Source organism: Podarcis erhardii, assembly GCF_964252035.2.
Source record: "Podarcis erhardii genome assembly, chromosome: 17".
Taxonomy (NCBI): Eukaryota; Metazoa; Chordata; class Lepidosauria; order Squamata; family Lacertidae; genus Podarcis; species Podarcis erhardii.
Window position 1 is genome coordinate 35,475,572 of NC_138515.1, and position 25,953 is coordinate 35,501,524.

Consider the following 25,953-nt stretch of genomic DNA (forward strand, 5'->3'; position numbering starts at 1 on the left):
TTTCACAGCTACCACTCAATGACACAACATTTTTGTTGACTATCACAACCCAATACTTCTTTCCTTGCCAATTCAGGCACCCTAAATGCAGTGCTTCTCCCCCTGATGGTATGCCACAGTACAGAACCGATAATATATAAACCACATAATCCTCTTTCTCTTGTTATGTTTTATTATTGACTCAGTAAATCACATACTGTAGTTGTATCCAGTGCTCCCCCCCCCCTTGGGGGTACTCAAGCGTGCAATCCTTTTTCCTTCTCACCACTTTGAACAATCTGATGTCATAATACATAGTTTACATGCTACTTGCTTTGACATGTTAGGAAAGCATAACAGCTGCAGCAGAACCTACAAACAGAATATCAAAGGAGACTATTAGCATCAGTGAATACCTGAGCCAAAATCATGATATCAGACACTCCTCAGTGATGACTGCACTTGTTTTGCAAATGGCTGAGTTTTAGCAGCTGTTATCGGAAACAATACGACCTCTACAGGTAACACTCATCACTAGAAATGGGCAAACTCTTCCTGGATTGACTTGGGAATGGAAGTGTTCCCAGTCTCTCATAGTCTGCTGACTCCCAGCATGCTGTCAGCTAGTATATTGAGGTGATGTAGAAGAGGGAGGGAATAATAAAATCTTCCTCTCGCAGGGAGTTTCAGGATAACAGCATTACGAAACATCAAGCAAAGCGACATGTAAAGAACGCAACATTAATTATGTCTAATCTACAGACAGGAATGTGCTGTGGACAAATGCAGCTCACATTTGCTTCAAAGAATCCCATTCCTAAACACTCAGAGAACACGGGAACTGAGAGAATTTCTGTATCTGCATCCACTTAATTCCCCGGCAACCGGGCTTCTATCACATTTTTTATTTTAGAATATATGCCTCCACCCTTATGGACTCTTCTTGCTATCTCTTAGCTCAATTGTGCTAATCACAGGCAACGGTGAGGCCATGTAGAAGTGGGTTGTTTCGTGTCAGAGTCAGCAGCTGAGGGAGACAGAATATCTCCTTACTGTAAAAGAAAAAGACTGAAGTTAAAGGATGCTAACAAATCCAGGGATAGGGTTGGGAGGTGGGGAGGTTTTTTGGTAAAGGTATATTAAATCAGCCAACATGGTGACTAGAAGATTAGACAACAGCTCTCATAGTACAACTTTTATTGGCCCTTTTGAGAATTGGAGTCCAACATCTGCAACACATCAAGCTGGTTACCCACTGCACATCTGTCCTGTGCAAGGCCAGAGCCACAGGGCCTCAGGCCTCGGGCCGGCCCACCCAGGAGGCAAGGGGAAGCGGCCACCTCAGGATTGTTCAGGCTGTTTTGTCAGCCTGCCAGCCTTCATTTTCATTTCATTTCACTTTTAATTTGTATACCTCTTTTCTATATTACTATAGAAAAGGCGATTTGCAAGATGAAGAAACAACAAAACAGACAGCAAAGATCACGCACCTTCTAATAATCTGATCCAATACCAAAAACCATAATATAATACAAACATAACTTTAAAATATACAACTTGTATCAAATAAAGCAATATTCAATTGGAATAGATTCCAATAGTAAACAGTAGAATTATATGTCAGCCAATAATGAACTGTTTACACTTAACGATTACAATAAAGAATTCCTAAACTATAATCAATAAAAATAATGGAAGGTCACAATGCATAAAATACCACAAAACATCCAAAACCATGTAAAAGGGTGGGACATGCAAGGCAGCTGTAGTGACAGGTCTCGGTTTGGGAGGCAATGGCTTGTTTTATATTTCCAGTTTCTCCCACACAAGTGGGCATTGTCTGGGCTTTGAGAGCAACCCCAAATGAAAAGGGAAGAAATCCCTCATGTTAACCTCTTGATTATCTGCGTGGACCCCAAACACCATAAAATAAAGACAAAAAGGCTTTCCATTCCTCACTCGGTAAAATTTCCTTGCCAGTTGTCCTTAGCAATCATGCATCTTGGTTACCTGGTGTCGACAGGCAGGGGAGCAGTACAGAACTGGCCCAAAACAGGAGTCTCGTCTTTATTCCTCCTCCAGGTCTTGTGACGGTACTGCAGCACCACGCTTTTCATCTGGCACAGTGGGGCAGAGTGGGGCAGGAGGCATTTGCCTACGGTCTGCTGCTTGGGTCTGCGAAACACAACAAGGGGGTGTGAGTGAGCAACAGGGACTTTTTGTGCCTGCAGGATAAATGTGTGGCTTTTGTTTGCTCACCCAAACTTTAAGGTGTTTACAGACAATCCTTTATATGCCCCATTCACATATTTTGGGAACAATAATAATAATTTTATTATTTATACCCCGCCCATCTGGCTGGGTTTCCCCAGCCACTCTGTTTTTTTATTTTATATAAATATTTATTAAAGTTTTTAAATATAAATGCACAAATAATAAACAATCTTACTTCTGTCACAAACATAGTTTCATCACTTCTTTGGACTCCCTCACGTCTCCCGCTCCCATTTACATCATTAAAAGTTTTTTTTCCAAACAAATTATCAACTTGTTTACAATCTCATATCCACTCATTCAAATATAATCTAGCAATTCTTCCAAAAAATTTTTATATTTTCTTTAGTCTCACTTATCATCAAATTTAAATCTAATTTAGTGGTGGCCAATTTTTTATAATCTAGCATCCTTCTTAACATTCAACCAAATTACAATGTTTTTGTAGATACATCTTAAATTTCTTCCAGTCTTCCTCCATTTTCTCTTCTCCCAGGTCTCGGATTCTGCCAGTCATCTCGGCCAGTTGCATATAGTCCATCAGTTGCATCTGCCACTCTTCCAGTGTGGGTAGATCTTGGGTTTTCCAGTTTTTTGTGATGAGTATCCTTGCTGCCGTTGTTGCATACATAAAGAATGTTCGGTCCTTCTTTAACACCTTCTGGCCGACAATACCCAGAAGGAAGGCCTCTGGTTTCTTAGTGAAGGTATACTTAAATACCTTTTTCAACTCATTATATATCATTTCCCAGAAGGCCTTCACCCTAGGGCATGTCCACCAGAGGTGAAAGAATGTTCCTTCATTTTCTTTACATTTCCAACATTTATTATCAGACGAATGGTATATTTTGGCAAGTTTAACTGGGGTCATGTACCATCTATATATCATTTTCATTACATTTTCCTTCAGAGCATTACATGCGGTGAAGTTCAACCCAGTGGTCCACAACCTTTCCCAATCCTCAAACATAATGTTATGCCCAATGTCCTGCACCCACTTTATCATAGCCGATTTAACCATTTCGTCTTGTGTATTCCATTTTAACAGCAAGTTATACATTCTAGATAGTACCTTAGTTTTTGGTTCTAACAATTCTGTTTCTAACTTCGATTTCTCCACCTGGAACCCTAACTTTTTGTCATTTTTAAAAACTTCTTTAATCTGAGCATAATGTAACCAGTCTCGCACCTTATCCTTCATTTTCTCCAAACTCTGCAATTTCCAATTGTCTCCATCTTTTTCTAATATTTCCCAATATTTTGGCCATTTGGCCTCCATATTGGGTCTTTTTCGGGCCTTAGCTTCCAGAGGCGAAAGCCACCTTGGAGTTTTATTTTCCAATAAGTCTTTATATTTTGTCCAGACATTGAACACTGCCTTCCTGACAATATGGTTCTTAAAGGCCTTATTGATCTTAACTTTGTCATACCATAAGTATGCATGCCAACCAAAAGCATTGTTAAAACCTTCCAAGTCCAATACATCAGTATCTTCGAGAAGTAGCCAGTCTTTTAGCCAGCAGAAAGCTGCGGCTTCATAGTACAGCTTTAAGTCTGGCAGGGCAAAGCCCCCTCTTTCTTTCGCATCTGTTAATATCTTAAACTTAATTCTGGGCTTTTTGCCCTGCCAGACAAATTTAGATATATCTTTCTGCCACTTCCGGAAGCACTCCGTCTTGTCCACAATCTGTAGTGTTTGAAACAAAAACAACATTTTTGGCAATACATTCATCTTAATAGCAGCAATTCGGCCTAGCAAAGAAAGCTTCAGTTTTGTCCAACTGTCCAAGTCTCTCTTAATTTCAGACCAACATTTTTCATAGTTATCCTTAAATAGACTCAGATTTTTAGCTGTTATGTTTACCCCTAGGTACTTTACCTTTTTAACCATAGTTAGTTCTGTTTCTCTCTGAAACCGTTCTGACTCTGTATCTGTCAAATTTTTTCCCAGCACCTTGGTTTTCTGTTTGTTTAATTTAAATCCCGCCACCTGACCAAAGTCCTGAATCAATTGTAATACTCTTTTCGTACTAGATTCTGGCTCCTGCAGGGTCAAAACTAGGTCATCTCCAAAAGCTTTGAGTTTGTATTGTTTCGCTCCGACCTGAATCCCTTCCACCAACCGGTCCCCTCTGATCATGTTCAAGAGCACCTCCAGAACCGAAATAAATAACAGAGGGGAAATCGGGCAGCCTTGTCGTGTTCCTTTTTCAATTTTGAACTCTTCTGTAACCACATTGTTAACTATCAATTTGGCCTTTTGTTCTGAATATATTGCATCAATCCCATTCTCAAACCCCCGTCCCACTCCCATTTCTTTTAGATTTCCCTTCATAAATTTCCAAGAAATATTATCAAAGGCCTTCTCCGCATCTATAAAAATTAGGACTGCTTTTGTGTTTATATCTGTTTGCAAAAGTTCCAGAATGTCAATAATGTTCCTTGTATTGGCAAACATGTGTCTACCTGGGAGAAAGCCTGCTTGGTCTTTGTGAATTACCTCGTTTAAAACTCTTTTAAATCTACTTGCCAAAACATCTGCAAATATTTTGTAATCCACATTTAAAAGGGAAATGGGACGATAGTTCTTGAGTTGTGTCTTTTCAGTTTCCAGTTTTGGTATCAATGTGATAAAGGCTTCCTTCCACGATTCCGGCGCCCTCTTCCCCTCCATAATTTCGTTACAGACCTCCATCATTGGTTGGATCAAATAGTCTTTTAATGTCTTATAATATTTGGAAGTCAAGCCGTCTGGCCCTGGAGATTTGCCCAGTTGCATGTTCTGAATGGCTTGTTCAATCTCTTGTTGTGTTATTTTGTTGTTCAGGATTAATCTGTTTTTTTGTGACAACTTTGTTAGTCCATTTCTTTCCAAAAATTGTTTCATCTCAACCTTGTCTTGCGGCCCTTGAGTATATAACTTTTTGAAGTATCTCTGGAAGCACTTTCTAATTTCCATGGGGTTCTGAATATTTCTTCCTTCAATTTCTAAATTTGTGACTGTATTTAATTTTTGTCTCTTCTTCAACTGCCACGCAAGCAGTTTCCCACATTTATTCGCCGATTCAAAAGTTTTTTGTTTCATTAATTTAATCTTCCACTCTATTTCCTGGTTTATCAATTCAGAATATTGTGCTTGGTAAAGTTTAATTTCTCTCAGAATCGGCTGTGACTTCGGATTTGATCTTAACTTCTTCTCCAGTTCTTTGATTTTCTGCAAGATCTTATCTTTCCTTTCATTTTGTGTCCTTTTCTTTACGGCATTCTGTTGTATCAAGAACCCCCTCATCACAGCTTTGTTTGCGTCCCAGATAGTTCTTTTTTCCACCGTAGTGTTCATATTTATCTCAAAGTAATCCTTCAAAGTTTTTGGGGCCTTCTTAATAATCTCCTGGTCTCTAAACAAGTTGTCATTCATCTTCCATCTAAAGGAACCGGTTGGCAATAGTGTCATGTCCATCTTCAGTGCATTATGGTCGGAGCAGGTCTTTGGGCAGATTTCCACTTTTCTAACCTTGGGTGCCAGACCTCTAGTTATCCATATTTGGTCGATTCTTGTCCAAGTCAGCTGGGCTTCAGAGAAGAATGTTCCTTCTCTTCCCAGGGGGTTCTTGGTTCTCCATCCCCAGCCACTCTGGGCTGCTCCCAACAGAATATTAAAAACACGACAAAAGATCAAACTTTAAAAACTTCCCTAAACAGGGTTGCCTTCAGATGTCTTCTAAACATCAGATGGTGGTTTATTTCTTTAACATCTGGTGGGCGGGTGCCACTACTGAGAAGGCCCTCTGCCTGGTTCCCTGTAGCTTCACTTCTCGCACTGACTGAGGGAACCGCCAGAAGGCCCTCGGAGCTGGACCTCAGTGTCCACACAATATTACCAGCCTTCTGTAAACAGCTCATGTTTCCCCAGCTGTTATTCCCTGTTCCCCCCCCCCATTCCATTTACCCCAGGGGTGCCCAAAATTTTTACAAAGAGGCCCAGATCTGATGCAGTGAACATGTGTGAGGGCCGACCGTAGGGGCCGGATTGAACCTGCTGGTGGGCTGGATTAGGCCCCCAAAACGGGCTGTGGACATGCCTGATTTACCTCCACCCTGAGCCCACTAGGAAATAGTAGCATAAACTCTACCAGTGTGCATGCCCTATATTTCTACTTTCCAGTCCTTTGATGGGTGTGTCGTCTTTTGCACGTGCAATGAGATTATGGGAGGTTAATCCCTGCACCTCTTCACGTCCCTCCTGGCTGCACCTTCACCATTACATTTGTTGGTTTATTTCTTTGTATGTATTTGCGTGTCCCTTCCTCTTTCTTTGACTGTTTCCTAAGCTTTACAAAAGGGAAGAGTAAAAAAAAGGGAGGTGGGGGAGCAGCAAGGTTTCCTCCTGGGTGCAAAAAGAGGGTGAAATTGCCCAAGATTATGTTTGGGAAGTCCCATCACCTTCCCTTTCGGTAAAATGAGAGAAGTTGCTCCACAATCTTTTTGCTCTGTCAGGTTTTAGCATAGTAAACAAGCCTGCAAGGCTGGCAGCTGAAGAGCAATTCTCTCTGTGGCAGAAAGAACAAAGGAGTCAGATGACAAGCCTCCTGCAGGAAAGAGGGATGTTGCTTGCCTTCCCTCAACAATCTCTCTCTCTCTCTCTCTCTCTCTCTCTATATATATATATTACACACATTAACAACAACTACAACAACAATTTACAGTCCCATGTTTACAGCTCTAAACAAGAGAGGCCAATTATCCAAGGGGTGGAATGAAAGAAGGGTGGCCCCAATAATCAAGAAAGACAACAAGACTGACCTAGCAAAATGTAAACTAATCTCCCTATTCTCAGCAATGAGCAAACAATGAAATGTTCTGATAGGGCACTGCAAAACTATTCGACAGTATGCCCACCTCTAGGGGTGGACAACTAGGTGGTTTGTTGGGACGCGGGTGGTGCTGTGGTCTAAACCACTGAGCCTCTTGGGCTTGCCGACTGGAAGGCTGGCGGTTCGAATCCCTGCAACGGAGTGAGCTCCTGTTGCTCTGTTCCAGCTCCTGCCAACCTAGCGATTCGAAAAATAGGTACCACTGTGGCAGGAAGGTAAATGGCGTTTCTATGCAGTCTGGTTTCTGTCATGGTGTTCTGTTGCGCCAGAAGCGGTTTAGTCCTGCTGGCCACATGACCCGGAAAGCTGTCTGTGGACAAACACCAGCTCCCTTGGCCTGAAAACAAGATGAGCACCGCAACCCCATAGTCACCTTTGACTGGACTTAACCGTCCAGGGGCTCCTTTACTTTCACCTTTTTTTTACCTGTTGGTCCCCCTACTGTTCAATTTGTACTTAAGCAATATTGCAACTACCCTAACCCAGTGCTGCTCATAGTCTAAGGTGTCCTGGGGACAGGGTGGTTTCTCTCCTGCTGCATGCCAATGGGAGTGTTTTTCTTTATTTCAAAGAAAATGCAATCTCCTGGCTCACACATTTGCTATTAACATAAATTGAAAAGGCGTCTCAGAGAACTTATGAGTGAAGTGCCTGGCCCTGACTGCCAAGGGCCCTCTCCATCCAAAGGAACGCACATGGTAGATAGTTAAAGCTTTACTGTCAAAGCTGACAAAGTCACTTCTACAGCTCCGAATACCCCCACACACCAGCCTAGTGTCTAGGCAGCTGTTTCCCAGTCCACACCCTTTGGAGTAGTTGCAGCAACAGGGGACCACTCCCCTCTATCAGTTTATGTACCATCCCCTGATGGGCTGCACACCCACAGCCAGAGACTACACCTTCAAAGGCTTCCATGAGCTAGGTCACCTTGGATTCATCCCACGTTGAAATTTTGGCTCTGAAGGGGGGCCTAGTTCTGCAACAACATGGTTCTGCAAGCAGATGTGGATGCCTTGGGCTGTTTCAGGGATGTGCATGCCAGTGTTTTGAGAAAGAACCACCATCTTCAGACTGGGCCACCCCTTTTGCTGAAAAGCTGGAGACTGACACCCTCTTCTCTGGATCTGTGGTGCTCAGTGTCCCCATGTGGCCCCTTATCCTTGCCAATCAGGCATTCTTCTGGCAGGATGCTACTAGCTTGCAAGTAACACTTTCAAGTACAATGGTTGCAGTCCCTGGGAAGGAATCGCATGAGTTGCTGCTTGCTTTCACCTGCCAACTAATGAATAATAAAGACGTGTCTCTGGTCAACAACTGTGTGTTCCTTGGCTGAGTTTGGTGGAAATATGGGAGGAGTGGGATGATAAGGGAAGTGGTTCATAATACAATAATGTGCTTCTAGGTGAATGATCTCAGTGGGTGGATCTTCCCCAGGAAATTGATGAAGGTTCAAAGTAATAATCCTGTTATTTAGGGGAAGGGGAAGGGGAAAGTGTCTACTCTTGGGTGGAAGTTTGTGCTGCTGTTATATTCCACAAACGTGACTGTTGCAGAGAGTCTCGTGAAGATACTTAGGCTGCAATTCTGTACACACTCACCTTGGAGTAAGTCACATTGGACTTAATGGGCCTTACTTTTGAAGAACCATGCATAGGATTGCACGGTCAGCTAAGCAAATCTTGAAAGGAAAAGGCGACAGAGAGAATCGTGAGAAGCGCATCAAAGTTGTCCGTTGTTACTTACATGATGATGCTGGTGCTGAATGAGGAGTTGCTGCTGAGAAAGGCTATCTCAATGTTGGTGTCCGAAGTCCTCCTTGTCTGCAGGCGAAATTCTACCAGGCTATGATACACTAGGCAACAGAGATCACATTTTGGGCAAAAAGCACTGAATATCTTTAGACTCCGGCTTGAACAGAAGATGGCTGCTATATCTTCTGCAAAGCCATCCATAATTTACCCCTCTTCAAACCATTTAACTGCTCCTTTGTTAAAGGTTAGAGTCAGGGTTAGGAACTGACATAATCCACAGCTCTGGATGTGTTTTACAGATTTTTCAGAGCTGGTTCCTCAGCATCAGAGACCTTAACACTACAGACTGAACTTTTCTATCTCTGACCATGAATGCTTTTTACTGGAGCCAATTCACACATTCAGTTCCAGCCATCAAGTGAAGAGAAATCAATTCACGCAGCCAGCATTAGTGAAGCAGTAGCCCCCACGAGCCCCTTTCAGATCTTTAAATTGTACATGCTACATGTGCAGGGGGGGGGGCAGGATCATAGCAGCTGTTCCACTCCTGACCTACACGTTTATCTAAAGATCTGCATGGATCAGGGGTTGCCAGCATGGAATCAGCATGACTGAGTGTCCCTCTTACGGGGCCTGCGAATGGTCCCAATAAATATACCCTCAAAATCCATAATGCATTAGACTGTTTGCTCCTCCTGCTAAATTCCTGTTTGCATTGGCTCAGGCTCTCCTACAGTGAACATGCCCCCTTAAACCTACCCACAGTTCATTGGATTCTAGGACAGAACACCTGTTTTAATTTCCATTCTGAACAGAAAAGAGGTGCAAATAGCATCTATCTGTAAGTATGGCAATGGCTGGCACAGGTTTTTTCCCTTTGGGGACCAATGGGAAGGCGATGCCCCCACGTTTTGTGGCCCCGTCTATTTTTCTTTTCTTTTAAGATGTGGAAGCCATTTTCTTTTATGCTACACCCTCTCTCCTGCCATTTTGTGTTAGGCCATGGCTCTGTGGCAGCCACTTTGTCCGACTAACACCCAATGTGCTTTCCTCCAAATTCCAAAGGTCCTCGCTCTGGCCCCCCAAAGATTGGTAGTAGATCATGGCATTGTGCTCCACCCATGCCCGACAAGTTTATTTGATAGTCTGCACAAAGCCTAGATAGGTGCTCTGTGTGTCTAGAGGTCTCCCATGTGACTGTGAAAAAACACAGTTCCCAATCATATGGAGAGAGATGCGCATCTGCAGGCTCCACGCAGGCCTTCAAACAAATGTGCACAGGTCAGATGTGTGAGAACAGTGCATGAGAGCCCATTCCCTACCCTACATCTGTAAGGGGCTCTCTGTGGGGTTTTTATATTCTCTACTGTTGCCGTGAAATATCAAGAAAATCTCAGCCCTCTGGATGCACTCACCACAGAATGGTGCTGATGCAGCTGTGGTCAGGTAAACCTTGACCTCTGTCGATAGCTTCCCCACGTGGACTCCTCCATTGTCTAGCAGTCCTAAAACAAGAATAAATGAAGTTTCTAGTCCTTATGTCAGAGAAGTATGTGAGAGGAAGGCTGAATAAGATACCCAGCAGTCAAGGGGGAGATTTTCAGTCCTCAGCATAGCTAGCAGATGTAGAATATATGTGAAATGAGAAAACACATCTCTCTTGTTTTGCTTATTGTGCATGGGTATACAAACTGTCAAACGCATCTCTTAGAAGAACTTGGTATGAGGAAAGAAGAAGAGCCTTTGGAGACATGTACGCTGTTATCTCTGTATGCGTCACGATGGGTGGCGTATAAATAAATAAATATCATCAACATCACCACTGAAGATATTTCTGTAACTCTGTGTTAAGCATAAGCAAGATCAGAATCTAGATCACAAAACAAGACCACCTCTAGGCTCGTTTCTCATACATCCCTTCTTTGGTGGTTTTATTTTCTACTGTCTGAGCAAAGAGAGGGAATGAGAACAAAGCTGTTTTGTTACTAAGAGACTGTTATGGTCACATTTGCAGCTCAGGGCAGCACACATGAATTTCCTCTCATTTTATCCTCACAACAACCCTCTGAAGTAAGGAGACGGACCAAACGGGGACCACTGAGCTTCGTGGATACGATGGGAATTGTGGCCAGGTCTCCTCAGCGTAGCACAAGACTGGCTCACGGAGGAAGTATATGTAGAAGCTTCATAATTTGGAAAGTAAAAATACCAATTGGGAGCAGGGGAGGTGTTTTGCTACTCCTCTTCTTTGGTGTTAGCTGTCACCACAAGTAAGAGACTGTTTGCTTGAATTGACACCCGGCCCCTTGCCAAGGGTTGCCTCCTGGTCTAAACCAGGAAAGGTCTGTGATTAGTAAAGCAAGAACCAGCACAGAGCCTAAGGCCTGGCTGCTTCTTTGAAGATGAGGAAGTGGTAAACTCTTTCCTCCGAACTACTTTTCCGCAATGTGAAGCAACCAATCTCTCTCACACAGAGAGACCTGCTGGTAGCTCTGCAAAGAAAAAGAAAAACACCCCAAGAACAGTATATCTGAAGGAGCGTCTCCACCCCCATCGTTCAGCCCAGACACTGAGGTGTAGAACCGAGGGCCTTCTGGCAGTTCACCTCCCTGCGAGAAGCCAAGTTACAGGGAACCAGGCAGAGGGCCTTCTCGGTAGTGGCACCCGCCCTGTGGAATGCCCTCCCATCAGATGTCAAAGAGAAAAACAACTACCAGACTTTTAGAAGACATCTGAAGGCAGCCCTGTTTAGGGAAGCTTTTAATGTTTGATGTATTACAGTATTTTAATTTTTTGGGAAGCCATCCAGAGTGGCTGGGGAAGCCCAGCCAGATGGGCGGGGTATAAATAAATTATTATTATTATTATTATTATTATTATTATTATTATTATTATTATTATTACAGCACCTGTACCTGCGTTTCCCCCTCTCCTTACAGACCTAAGAACAGCTGGGGTGGGGGGTCTGGTTCTCTCCAAGCCTTTAACCAGAGAAGGGATCAGGTATTTTCCATTCCAACACCTGCCCAGCCTTAGTCGGAAGGGATGTAGTAGGAAATGGTAGGAAATAACCCATCCCTGTGATATCTCTGTGGCGACCTGAGTGTGGGAACGCCAAGTGGTAGTAAAAACCAGAGAAACTCTGGCTTGAGCTCAGTATAGAGTACAATGCAAGACAAGTGGCTTTTTACTTGAGGGTGTATCAGGAAGACAAAGACAGCTGTAGCTCGGAAGTCAAACGGAATCCGTTCCAGAAGTCCGTTCGACTTCCAAAACATTCAGAAACCAAAGTGCAGCTTCCGATTGGCTGCAGGAAGGTCCCGTCAGACGTTTGGCTTCCAAAAGAACGTTCAAAAACTGGAACACTCACTTCTGGTTTCTGATCATTCGGGAGCAGGAACTCCCAAGGTGTTTGGGAGCCGAGGTACGACTGTACTTCATTATCAGTAACTTTTATACATGAATGCCTACGGGTACAGATAAAGGCACACAAATTGGATCTCCAGACCACTAAATGTGGATCCCAAACTGGACTGCAGTTCTAGATCTGATTATCGGTCACCTCAAATTATGCCATGTGCACAGGCAGGCAGTTCATGGGTACCAAACACCTGTGTCGCAGCTCACCTGACTGGGTTACCTGTCTCATGTTGCCGCCTGAGAGGTTAGCCACCAAGGGGGGCCAAGGACTTTTCTCACTCTGCATGGTGTCAAATAAGCCCGCTTCATAGCCCATGCTTTGAGACTGGCTTGTTTAGCAACTAACCATTTAAAGCAGAATTTCTGATTTGCACGCATTGCGGAGAATATTTAACACTGAACGGATTCTCAGCAGAACTCTTTCTCCTGGCCACACAAGATGCAGGAGGGTGTGAGCCTGGTGCTGCTTTGCCGAGGCTGATTCATACAGTGCCAAGCCACAGTTTGAAGGCAAAGCAACTCACGAAACCATTGGCAGGGGTGCTTGCATCGATTCGGGCTATTTAATCTTACATCCTGCCATTCAGAGTTTATGTCTGCAATTCCGTGTAGAAATTACAACATGATTGTTAAGGACAGTAAGACTTCAGCTCCACTCCTGACAGTCAAGACTGGATCCCTGACACCTCTCCTACACTCAAAATTTCCAGCCAAATTCTGGATTTCTGGATCCCTCTGCATGCCTGATGCTGCTTCTAATTCATCCAAGAGACAAGCTGAGCAACATACCTATTGTTGGACAGGAGAGGGGGAAAGGGTTCAAACAGTCCAAGCAGTGGCCAGTTAAGAAATCCTTGTAACTCGTGCAAGGGAAAGCCATCATGGGACAGGGGTCAGTCAAGGCGCTGATGTAGAAATGCACCGATCTCATATGGTCGCAGATCAGGTAGTTATAGCCTGAAGAAGAGAAAAACAGCACAGAAAATGTGGCAAGCACTCCTGATTATCAACTCAGCGGGTGGAATAGCATTTCTCACCTTTGGCAAAGATTATGCACCCAGAAGCACTGCGTTGCCATATGTCTGGGAAAACCCGGACATGTCCTCTTTTCGGGGGCCAACACGCCCATCAGGGTGGATTTTACATTTTAAAGGAAATGTCTGGCGTTTTTTCAGATTTTGGGGGGCTGGGAATCCACCCAGAGTAGAATTGTTGTTGTTGTTGTTACAACAGAAAGTGTCAAAAATATTTATAGGAATCTGATCTCAATGTAAACATCACCATAAATACATGGAGCACCAGATGGGGTAAAATATATTTTAAGGCTATATCAGCCCATATTATTTTACCACTTAGTTAAAAGGTAACGGTAAAGGTACCCCTGCCTGTACGGGCCAGTCGTGACCAACTCTGGGGTTGCGCACTCATCTCGCTCAAGAGGCCGGGAGCCGGCACCGTCCGAAGACACTTCCGGGTCACGTGGCCAGCGTGACGAAGCTGCTCTGGCGAGCCAGCACCAGAGCAGCACACGGAAAAGCCGTTTACTTCCCGCTAGTAAGCGGTCCCTATTTATCTACTTGCACTTAAGGGTGCTTTCGAACTGCTAGGTTGGCAGGAGCTGGGACCGAACGACGGAAGCTCACCCTGCCGCGGGGATTCGAACCGCCGACCTTACAATCAGCAAGTCCTAGGCACTGAGGTTTTGCCCACAGCGCCACCCGCGTCCCTGCAGTACCACTTAGTTACATTTCTCTAAATAAGTATCAGAGAAAATTCAATAAAACTAGTGCACATATAACACACCAGTTAAGCTATGAAACTCAATTCCGCGTGTCGTGGAGAGTCTCTACAACAATTAATTTTAACTACCTTTGGCTTTTTAGAGATTTAAGATGTATGGGTATTTCTCTTTCTGCTTAGTTTCAATGTATCAATGTGTGGTTTATTATCTATTTGTTTGCCCTGGGCAACAAGATAAAGTGACCGACAAAATTAATAAAAACGAAATAATAAATTGAGGAACTTGCTGCCATGGGTTGTATTCATTGCTAAGGGAATATGGACATCAGTGCAAAGATTTCTGCCCTTTTGGATCCTGCTGCCTGAGGCAGCCACCTCACCTTGCCTTGTGGGTGGGCCGGCCCAGCTGGCAAACCTGCTACTACTTTGACAGCACTCACTGGAATGAGAGAGAGGGGCAAAAGCAGGACTTGAATAGAGGGACCTGCTGACACAGCCTACCTCCATTTCATTGAAAACTTGCAATGATAAATGGTTAGGAGTGATGAATGGCAATGAAAAGCAGCTTCTATTAGTAAGCTTACCAGATGATATAAAACGGGGACATCCAGGCTGATCTCTGCCGCCGTTGACATAGTAATCAATGTGGCCAACAGGTATCCGGATGCCAAAATCTGAAAGAAGACCTGAGTTAGGATTGCACTACTATCTCGCATTCGAAATATTCCATCTGGATATTCAGGACAAAGTCCCAGTTAGAAGGGTTGACCACAAATGGAAAATCCATTAACCTAATTCTCAAAACCTTTATGTGTGTGTGTGCGCGCGCGCACACACACACGAACGCACATATATGGGAGAGGGAGAGATCTTATCATAAGAACACCTGGCGTGCTCTGGTCCAGGGGGTCACGAAGAGTCGGACACGACTAAATGATTAAACAACAACAAAACAATGTGCTGTGGATCTATAAAATAGACTTTTTTATTACAATTTGTAGACTTTAGTAATGTTAATATAAATGCTAAATATAACAAAGGGAAAGTATTAGCACTCAGAAATTAATAACATACACTAACAAAGCACATACTAACAGTGAACCAGCAATTGTTTATAAATATTCTTAACCGATCATTTTATTGTTTTAACCTTTTTGCAAAGTGCTCTGAGGTTTTATTGCACCCACATTGTATGTTGATCTTGTGAAATAATAATAATAATAATAATAATAATAATAATAATAATAATAATAATTTAAAAAACTTAAATACAGTAGTGCAATTCACTGTTGTGTGCCAGCCAGAATGGGAGAAAGACTACTCGTATAGGAAAAAAGGCACTGTTATATGTACCGCAATCTCTGAGTGGTGAGAGACTTCAGGGGTGTGAGAGCAAATCGTGGGTTTGATTTCTCTGGGATGCAGGTCACTGGTTTCTTTATGATATATGGCTTCACTTGCACACACATATAAGCTGGAGGGTTTCACAGCATTAACACTCCAGCCAATCTTATTTCCCAGTTAGCTTTCTTTGTACTCAGCACAGAGAACAAATCTAGTCTCTCTGTGGCTCCCCAGCTCCAGGTGAGACTAGATAAAGGCCAGCCTTGGTCTCCTACCTATAAGAGGACATGTTCTCCAGACAGGCAAGCAGGTGGAGGAAAGACCTGCCCTCTCCTTCTCAAAGTATCACTAGCTTCTATGGCAAGACCCTTGTACTTGACCAACATTTTAGACATGTAAAAAGGACTTAGCTGGGGGCATTAACTGCTTTGACCACTTCAGCAGTTCCTTCTACTACAGACTACCACCTTACAGATATAAAATCATAGGCTTTGGAGGGACCTATAGAGATCTCTATCTCTCCCCTTTGCTTGTTTTATATTATAAGCTCCTTGAGAACAGGGGTTTGCCTACATTTTGCCTGTGGAACTCTGTAAGCCACAACATATACAGTCGTACCTTGGAAGTCGAATGGAATCTGTTCCGGAAGTCCGTTTGACTTCCCAAATGTTCGGAAACCAAGGCGCGGCTTCTGATTGGAGCTTCCTGCAGCCAATCGGAAGCTGCATCAGACGCTCAAGTTCCAAAGAACATTCGCAAACTGGAACACTCACTTCCAGGTTTGCGGTGTTCGGGAGTCAAAACGTTAAACTCGCAGTGCATTTGGGAGCCAAGGTACAACTGTACTGATGGCAGTCAAAAAAAGTGAGCAGACAAATTAACTTCTATCTTCTCCTGGCCAGGAATAGAGAGTGGTAGGGACAACATTCACCAAGTGACCACCTTGATTAGAGAGCTTGGACCTCCTGCATGTTCACCACCGCAGGAAGCAGGGTGTTTTGGTTAGTATCTTCATAAAACTCGGCTCCAGCTCTCCACAATGCAGAAGGAGGGGCAAAGAAAGGGCTTGGGAAGCATCATGGGATTGGCCAGTGCAACCAACGTACTGTCTGCATCCGTGTGAATGGCTTCCACAAAGACAGCATCTGCAGGATCTAGGCGCTCTTCGCGGCTGGCCTTGGTATACTTGGGCCCTGCAGGATCCAGACCTGGAATATGGATGAAAAACAGAGTACTACTATGGTTTGGGAAGTCTGTGGCTAGGGCTGGATTCTAGACTCATCAAAGAGGCGATTCAGTTCAACGCGTGGTAAACTCATACAGGGAAATCCGGTAGGGAAAGATGGGACTCCACAGCACCAACTAGTGTCGCAGTGTTATATTGCACATAAAGGTAATGGTAAAGGGGCCCCTGACCATTAGGTCCAGTCGTGGCTGACTCTGGGGTCGCGGTGCTCATCTTGCTTTACTGGCCAAGGGAGCTGGCATATAGCTTCCGGGTCATGTGGCCAGCAGGAGTAAGCCGCTTCTGGCGAACCAGAGCTGCGCACGGAAACGCCATTTACCTTCCCGCCGGATCGGTACCTATTTATCTACTTGCACTTTGATGTGCTTTTGAACTGCTAGGTTGGCAGGAGCTGGGACCAAGCAACGGGAGCTCACCATGTCGCGGGGATTCGAACCGCCGACCTTCTGATCGGCAAGTCCTAGGCTCTGTGGTTTAACCCACAGCGCCACCCGCGTCCTATATTGCACATACAACGCATATAAAACTTTTTCTTTACCAATCTAGTCCTTGATCTCTCAACCAATCTAGTCCTTGATCTCTCAACTACAGTGGTACCTCGGGTTAAGAACTTAATTCGTTCTTGAGGTCTGTTCTTAACCTGAAGCTGTTCTTTAGCTAATGGGGCCTCCCACTGCTGCCATGCCGCCGGAGCATGATTTCTGTTCTCATCCTGAAGCAAAGTTCTTTACCCGAGGTACTATTTCTGGGTTAGTGGAGTCTGTAACCTGAAGCGTCTGTAACCTGAAGCGTATGTAACCCGAGGTACCACTGTATTGTTCTTTTGCTTGGGCTGCAGCCCTGGTAGATGAGACAATCTGGCTCCGGGAACAGCTTAGCCTCAAACCAAATTGCAGCAAAAGCATTTCTGACACCAAAATGCTCAGGAATATCAAGGGACTATTTTTTTAAATAAAAAATCGTATTCATAGCACCACTGAAGGCAAAGAAGACTGTGACAGCCACTGCCGGATCGGCAAAATTTTGCTGAAGTTGGCAATAATCTGCACAACTGCCCGCTCTCCCAGCCACGATCTCTGCACTTCCTCCTGACCCCCCTTCCAGATCTGCCTGCCCACTCTCTACCCTGCTTTCAGCCAGTCTAGCTCCACCTTATGGGGGTGGGGGTACAGATTGTGATGACTCCGTGATGCAGGGACGGGGGGGGGGGGGGGGGAGAGATTCTGCAAGCTCTCAGAGGTCTTTGCTACAAAGTCCCCCACCTTTGGAAACTTTCTGGCTGAAATATACTCAGAGTCGAGAGTGGATTTCATGCTCTTTATTCAGCTGATAGTGGTGAGGAGGAATGAAAATTTCCCCAAAGTATCTGCTTTATATACATTATTTACACAATGGGCTGCACATGATTGGCTAATTCCGGAATTCTCCTGTAGGCCAATCAGGTTGTGGATTCACTTCCATCTGGAGCTGGATTGGGTGGCTCCTGCAGACCAATCATACTGCTGCATTGTTCTAGGACCAATCAGACTGCTGCATTCTGAATCCTATTGTTCTAGGACCAATCAGACTGTTGCATTTTGGATCCTATTGTTCTAGGACCAATCAGACTGCTGCATTCTGGGTCCTATTCTTCTAGGACCAGTCAGACTGCTGCATTCTGGATCCTATTGTTCTAGGACCAATCAGACTGCTGCATTCTGAATCCTATTGTTCTAGGACCAATCAGACTGTTGCATTTTGGATCCTATTGTTCTAGGGCCAATCAGACTGCTGCATTCTGGGTCCTATTCTTCTAGGACCAATCAGACTGCTGCATTCTGGATCCTATTGTTCTAGGACCAATCAGACTGCTGCATTCTGGATCCTATTGTTCTAGGACCAATCAGACTGTTGCATTTTGGATCCTATTGTTCTAGGACCAATCAGACTGCTGCATTTTGGATCCTATTCAACTCAGTACATAACACTGGCCCTGTCTGCTACCGCCCCTCGTTGCTGGAGTAGCCTGGATGCCCTCCGTAGCTTCCCACCCCATGTAAGAGGCCTCTCTCTAGGCTCAGGGGGGATCACTAGATGAGAGCAGAGGGCAACCTCAGAGCTCTGAGGTTTCAGTGGTTGGGTCAGAAGAGCCAAAAGATGCCCCCATGTTGGCCAAACCCGAATAATAGGCTGCGAGAGGAACAGGAGCAATGGCGCCCCCTCAGCCCAACCCCCATTTTGCTTGCCTCCCGCTGGGCCACCTTCCAGGAGCCCCCACATAATTTTGCTGCCCTCCTAAAATGCCCCCTGAGGAGTGTGCCCCTTTTACATCCCCCTCCAGACGTGGCACTGGTGAGAGAAATTATAAATATAGTGACTAGAGAGCCCTGGGTGAAATATGCCCAGAGTCAGAGTTCCGCTAGCACTCTGGGTTCAGCAACTTTGGCGTTCAAAGGAGGAAAAGCTTTTGATGTTGTGCAAAGTGTGTAATTGCAGTTCCTTCCTCTGCAGGAAGATCTACTGCAAGAAAGACAAAAGCAGACAAGAAAATGTCTCAGGAGAGGTACACTGATGCTCCTTCCAAATATGCTACGGTTTGGGGTGGGTGTAAACCTCTCTTTGCCTCATCTCGCCCCTCAGAACACCCCTTTGGGGGGACTTAAACGGGCATGCGTATTGCGGCTTTAGGTTCTATGGACTTAGCCCCAGCTCAGCAGGTCTCTAGCTCAGCCAAAGGGCCCTTGCAGCAGTTTAGCCCAAGATCCAGACTCTCTTATGGATCTTGGATTTTGGGGCTTGTGCTATAATCCTCAACATTTTGTAGTGGCTATTAAACATCTGTGGGCATCCTACATTTTTCTTACCATCAACTTTTTTTCTTAATACATTGTGCCAAATACTTTAGCTATTCCAATTAATTCTATAAATATTGAACTAAAGAGGCATCAATATCCTTTCCATGATTTTGTGAATGTGTGTGTGTAATTTTTATTAATTTTTCTGTTTTACAATTTAAAATAATTGTTTTACATCCTGAAGATATCAATGACTTTCCTTCTTCTCTTTCCATGGTTCATTTTATATATCATAAATCCCTGCATATTTTACAAAAACTATACCATTCAGTATTCCATTATTACATCCATCAAAACTGTTGAATTTATCTTAATTCTGCCAGCGTTTTCAGCTGTATACAATTATTTCCCATATATTCAATATATTTCCCATATATTCAATAAACGTTTTCCAATCTTCTTTCAACAAGTTCTTCTTGTTCTCTTATTCTATATGTTAAGTGTGAGTTGTGCATAATCTGTCAATTTAAGTTGTCATTCTTTAGTTGGGACCTCACTCATTTTCTGTTTTGGGGCTAACCAAACATGGGCTACAGTGGGAACATACATAAATCATCTCAAAAAAGGTTTAAGAGGTTATCCAGCCCTTGAATTTTGACTGTGGATATGTCAAACTAGTCAAACCAGTAGGATTGCTAGAAATCACCTTGATAGGTGTAATGGCAAAGTGGCCAAGAATCCTTCATTTCAGATTTTCTTTTTCATGGGCTAATATAGACATTTTTCCTTTTTATTCTCCTTACCAGTAATCCTTCCCAGTCGGCCTTCAAAGAAATGGCCTACCAAACCCCCGGCATGGGCTCCAAGGCTCACCCCAATAAGGTGGATGGACTTCTCAGGCACTCCCAAGTCCTGAAAAGTTAGGATGAACAGGATTAATTGACGCAGTTCCGTCATTTTTCTTCCCTAAAGCCCTCCAGAGGTTCCCGTAGATCTCATCACTGCTGCCTTTCCCTTTGTCTTGCAAGCCTTTTGGTGGATGGTCACTAGCAACGGCTCCCCACATGTACAGCACATAGGAAAGCATCAGAACAGGGGCTGGCTAGAAAGCAAATCTATCAGTGGCATAGCATGCGTTGCTAGCACCCCGGGCAAGGCAAGGATTGCTCCCCCTAACCTCCTGGCAGGCGTCGTGCAGGAGGCAATAATGGAACTTCGCTGTGCCCCTGTGGTGGCCGCTCCTCATGGAGGCTGCTTGCCAGTTGCTGCGTTCATGCGCTCAGCGAGCTCCTGCATCAGCTGGTGTTCTTGGGCAGGCTTGGTGGCACCAGAGCCGCAGCTGCAGCAGGCCTAAGAGGAGGGTGGTGGAGAGCTGGCCGAGGCACCAAGCACAGCCTTCCCTGGCCATCTCTCCTGGGCCGCACAGCACGAGGACAGGTGCCAGCCGATCCCAGCTGAGTGGGCAGCTCTCCTTTCCATGCTCCCGCCACGGGGTGCATGCTTTTCTGGCCAGCAGCAGTTCTGCCCGGGGCAGGTGTCCCTTCACTGGCCATGAGGAGAAGGAGGCACCATTGCAGCCCTCAAGATCCAGCTCGCGTGTGACTTGCCTCCCCGTGGCTCTGGAAGGCAGCAGCCACACAAGGGAGCCTGTCGTGAGGGCGCTGGGTTGTGCCCTGTTAGAATTCTGTCCCTGGGGCCACGGCCCCCCTTGCCCCACCATGCTATGCCACTAGAGGCTATAGAATGAAAGGTTGAAGAGGAAGAAAGGAAGAAGAAGGAAGAGAGGAAATGGACACACTGAGAGAGAGGAAAAGGAGAAGTCCCCTAGGGCTTCTGTTGAGCTTTCTAGCCCCTCTGCTTCACACTCATGCACGCACACACACACACGCGCGCACACACACACACACACACACACACACACACACACAGTACTCCCCTCTCCTTCCTATCAAGTCTCCAGCTGAACCCAGAAGTCCCTCATCCCTTCTCTGTGGGAAAAGGATCAGTTTTGGGCTTTAAAGAAAGTTAGAAAGAGAGAATAAAAGGGCCAATATTTTTAAACGTCATAGCAATTCACCAGGGACAGATAGGACGGGGATAAGTGGGGAAGCTGTTACCGGAGGAAGAAATGAATATGAAAGGAGTATGGAGCAGAGATGGAAACTGGCAGTTTGCAGGTGGGAATAGGACACAAATTTAGTATTAGAGGAGAAGAAATGACAGGAGATGAGTAAGAAGTTTGTGGGTTTTTTTGAGAAGCATGGAGGGGGAGGGAAAATATAAAATAAAATCTTTTCACAACTTAATGCCTCTGGACCTGCAGATACTTTCTATAAAAGGGAGTCTGAGACAATGTCTTTACCCAGCTTGGGGAATACTGAAGTGTGGAACACCCTGAGGTGGCAAAGAGTTTAGCAACTTCGAGGGAGGGATTAGATATATAGACAAAATTATGTCCGTAATTGCCAGTTGATTATGCTCCTCTCCACCCCCATTTTGTAGCTGGTTGGCCCATTTTCGTGAAACACCCAAACTCAGAAATCCATTTCCACCTACCAGCAACTTGCGAATAAAACTGGCTATTTCTAGCGCCAACTTCATCACATTTTCCACTGCGGCATAATAGGCTGCTGTGCTGCCATGGACCCAGTCGACAGCAATCACATTGCCTTGGGCTGCCTGCAGCAAGGCCTTGATCAGCCCATCTATCCAGGAGGGCTTCGTACCCAAGACCCTGAGAAGACAGAAGCAAGGGAAGAAGGCAGGAGCTCATGCTGACTTTTGCACTGGGAGGGGGGGGGAGCTGGAGCACTGCACCCCCTAAATTTGGAGAAGCGTGAATTCCAGCAGATAACTGTGTTTCCTTTTGCATATTGTTTGAGGAAGTACAAATTAGGGAGTTTCACATGCTATTAAAATGTGAACCGAACCAAACTCTTCCGGCATCCCTAGTTGCTGCACATGCTTCTTGAACATGCAGCCAGCAGAATACAGTGGGTGAGCACATTGGCCAGAAGGCAGCCCCATGCTTGTGACATGCAAGGGGGTTCATCTGAAAACCCCGAGTGCTAGCTTTTCGATGGCTGGTCTTGTGCTTCACTTTGGGCCATCGAAAGTCCCCACACAAATGGAAAAGCTGTAAACAAGGAAAATGGCTGCCACTTAATCTAACTTTAGCTTGACCATCCATTTTTTTTTTTTAATGTTTGTACCTGAAACCATGGATTATTACTTTGGTTCCCAAGGTGGCATTGAAACTGGAGTTCTGCAAGTCCTCACGTGTGGAGAGCAGCTGTCCACAGCTGGGGTTGGAAGAGGAGAACAGGAGAAACTGAACTTTTAGACTGCTGCCGCGCAATAAGTTTGCAGACTGGAAATCGGTGCATGCTTGGCTTCTTGTAATATTTTCAGACCCTGAAATGAGATGTAAGCAAAGTACACACAGCCAGCTGTTATGTAACAAAAGCACTAAATAAAACTTGTGTGGTATTATTAAATGGTGCTTCAAACACCAAGGATCCGTTTCCACAGTTTGCATAGCTTCTCTGAAGCTTCCCACATCCCATCCCTTTAACTATGCACAAGAAAAGTTGTTGAAAGTCTTAGAGACAACTTTGGAGAAATCGTTTTTGTCTGGACTCTTCTGGGAAAGTGAAGATTTCAGCCTAGATTCTGATCTTATTTGGCCAACACTGGGGTGGCGGGAGGACTCCTATAGAAAATTTATGCTGTGAAACCTTCAGACTTATGCCCCTCCAACGCAACTCTCTCCTCAAGGATACAATAATATGTCAGGGGATCAAACAGGCCACCCCACCCCAAAATCACAACCTCAACATTCCATGGCTCAGCTTCCCTCCGCACAGGTACGGAAAGCTACTGCATGCAAGACCCTGGTGGGGTGTTTTGAATAAATCTTATTTTTAATCAATCTTATTTTTTTGCTTTCAAACTGAGAGGTGCAAGGGCCACCCAGGTTTGGTTTTAGATGATGATGACGATCTACTGTTAGTATAAGATAACAGAATCTGACAAAAGAGATAATATTAATCTTCATTTTCTGTGTATTTTTACCTTTCCCCCACCCATTTCTTCTCAAGTAAATAATCCATCTCCTTTTCAAACTCTGTTTGCCCAACTGCACAAAGCTTAGTTCCCAGCACACATATTTTCCCACTGCACTAAATGTTTCTGGCCAGGCAGCAGAACAAATCCTGAGGGGGGCAGGTTGCTTGCCTCCCTTTGCTTTCCTGCAGCCCGTCTCCTTTAAGCTGCACTAGTTGGGCCTGCAAAACAAGAGGAGCCCTGAGCATATGGTTGAGAGCTCAGCTTGAGAGATGACCAGCTGTGTACCTTTATCTCAACCCACCTGCATGCCTTCGTTTGCATTACTGTTTGTTGAGCTCACTGTCAAAATGCACCATGGTGAGAGGCATCCTGGCTCTCTCCACTTCTGCCATTCAAACTCCTGCCAGTATCTTCCTTACCTGCACCAACAAAGATGAAAAGCAGTCGTACCATGATCGTTAAGAGAGGACATCTCCTTAGGTCAGTAACCATCTTCCCTGATGGGTCCTTCCTGGTTGTAGTAGATGAACGAGTGTGTGAACTAAAGCCCAGTGGATCAGTCTGGGGTCTTGGTCAATGGTCAACAAGCACTGAGGCTTGGGACACTAGCAGCTCCTTTCCCCTTTGCAACAATCCGTTGAATCCAGGCGTCAGCTCAGTAGGAGGAGTTCCAAGTCCTGTTTTCTATGCATTTCAATGACCCCTCTGTTCAGACCGCTGGACAAACACTGGTGAATCAAAGCCACACAACCATCTGGCCAAAAGTCAAAGCACTGTTTACTAACTCTGTTTCAAAAGATAGGGATGGAATGAAGCTGTTGATTGGCGGCCTCAGATCAATGGCAAGAGGCTGTGCAGAAGATGCTGCAAACACGACAGGAGAAAGTCTATCTCCAAGGGCACTTTGTACCCAATGAATTAATTTCTCAAGCTGCTGCTCTGTCTTTCATGTGAAAGTAACAAATGCCCAACTTAGGCAAAGGATTGATTGCCCTGAAGGTACACCACCAGAATTTGCTCTGCTGGGATTGTGTCAGGCAATTAGGACTGCCTGGAATGTGTGAAGGACTGCACCTGAGGAAATATTAATTTTTTGAACCTTTGATAGCTATCTTGTCTGCCTGTGTTATTTATTGGTGGGTGGGGATAAATAAAACTAGGTATCATAGGAGCCAACTCCGAGGGGCCGTGGGGGCTTTGGCCCCTGAAATGAAATATTTGAGGGGGCTGGGCCCCCACAAAGATGATGTGCATTCCCATTCAAATGGTGTGTGTGTGTACTGCGCCATGTGATCAGTTATGTGGGGACCCCCACAATAATTTATTCCAGTTGGCACCCCTGCTAGGTATAAGGAGTTTTTGTTTGCCTTAGCAGCTCAAAATTTCATTGCACAACAAGGGGTTCTGTGGATCGGGGGCCGCCTTATGTCAAGATGCACTTCTATACTGTTTGCATTTTTAGTGTTTTTGTGATGACCAAGGTTTCTAACAAATAAACTTGGCTAGCTGCTGACTCCCTGTACTGCTCTGCACTCTCTCATTCTCTCCATGCCATCCTTCCTTTCAGCTTTTAGGTGCGCTGGTCTCAGAGCAGGCTGGCAGGGGAGGTGGGAAAACCCAGCAGGGGAGGGAGTTGCAAGAAGCATTGATAACTGGAGAAAGAGTGAAGCCCCCATGCTGCCAGGGGGCACAGATCCTTCCAGCTCCACTGTTCTATGAGTCTATGCCCAGCATGCAGATGCTTAACAACCGCCCCCTGCCGACAGCATGTCTGGTGGCTGTTTGGAGGGAGGCCATGAGCATGCTGGCGCATGGGCCTAGGGCTCATCCCTGCAAAGAGGAATCCTGGACCCCCCCAGATTTCCCTGTGGTGGATTAGAGCATGGCAATGCTTCCTGCGCTTCAGTTTTCTTCGCCTCATCCTGGCCTTGACAGATACCCATGAAATCATTATCCTCCATTACTTTGCCAGCACTCCCATCACCGCCATTAAATGAGGGGGTTTCCCAGTATGGGGAGCATCCGCTAAGGGAAGTAAATCCAATCCAAAATCCCACCTTAACGGAGGCCCACCCATTGTGCTTCTGTTTCTTTGAAGGTGTGTGGTGATGTTTCACAGGTGCCACCTGGCACCCCCCCCCCCGCTCCCATTCACTCAAAGGGAAAGATGCAGCATTCACCAAAAGCATTGAATCTGTTTCAAACAGCTTTCTGGGGCAGAACTGCTGCAGTGCTGCGCCCAACACCATTTTCTTCGCGAATGTGCACAAGTGAGTGCAAGAAGGGGGGGGGGGTGCCGGGGGGGGGGATTTCCAATGATTCCATCTGCAAGATCCCAATGGCAAGGCGGGTCCTCTCTCTCTCTCTCTCTCTGAAATCCAACTGGGTGGGAGCTGGACTAAAATGTCGGGGGCGGGTGAGCCCCCCTCCACAGAACTGCTGGCAAGGCGTGGATCACACCCCCCCCCAATCTGCGGGGCGAG

The 25,953-nt window shown here is 45.2% G+C and overlaps 1 protein-coding gene across 2 annotated transcripts; it reads right to left on the bottom strand.

The window, feature by feature from the left end:
- Nucleotides 1-238: 238 nt before the first annotated feature.
- PLA1A (phospholipase A1 member A) lies at nt 239-25,324 on the bottom strand. Of its 2 annotated transcripts, none has more exons than XM_081845337.1 (11): nt 23,921-25,324; nt 22,615-22,816; nt 21,959-22,136; nt 20,206-20,314; nt 16,489-16,590; nt 14,623-14,712; nt 13,088-13,255; nt 10,294-10,383; nt 8,871-8,979; nt 1,990-2,154; nt 239-1,031 (listed from the first exon to the last, which is right to left on the bottom strand). In XM_081845337.1, the coding sequence occupies exons 1-11, from the start codon at nt 23,940-23,942 to the stop codon at nt 947-949; spliced, it is 1,320 nt and encodes a 439-aa protein (XP_081701463.1). In that variant the 5' UTR covers nt 23,943-25,324; the 3' UTR covers nt 239-946. The 2 variants fall into 2 exon arrangements, with proteins under 2 accessions (XP_081701463.1, XP_081701462.1); XM_081845336.1 differs by having other exon boundaries at nt 23,890-25,322.
- Nucleotides 25,325-25,953: the final 629 nt, after the last annotated feature.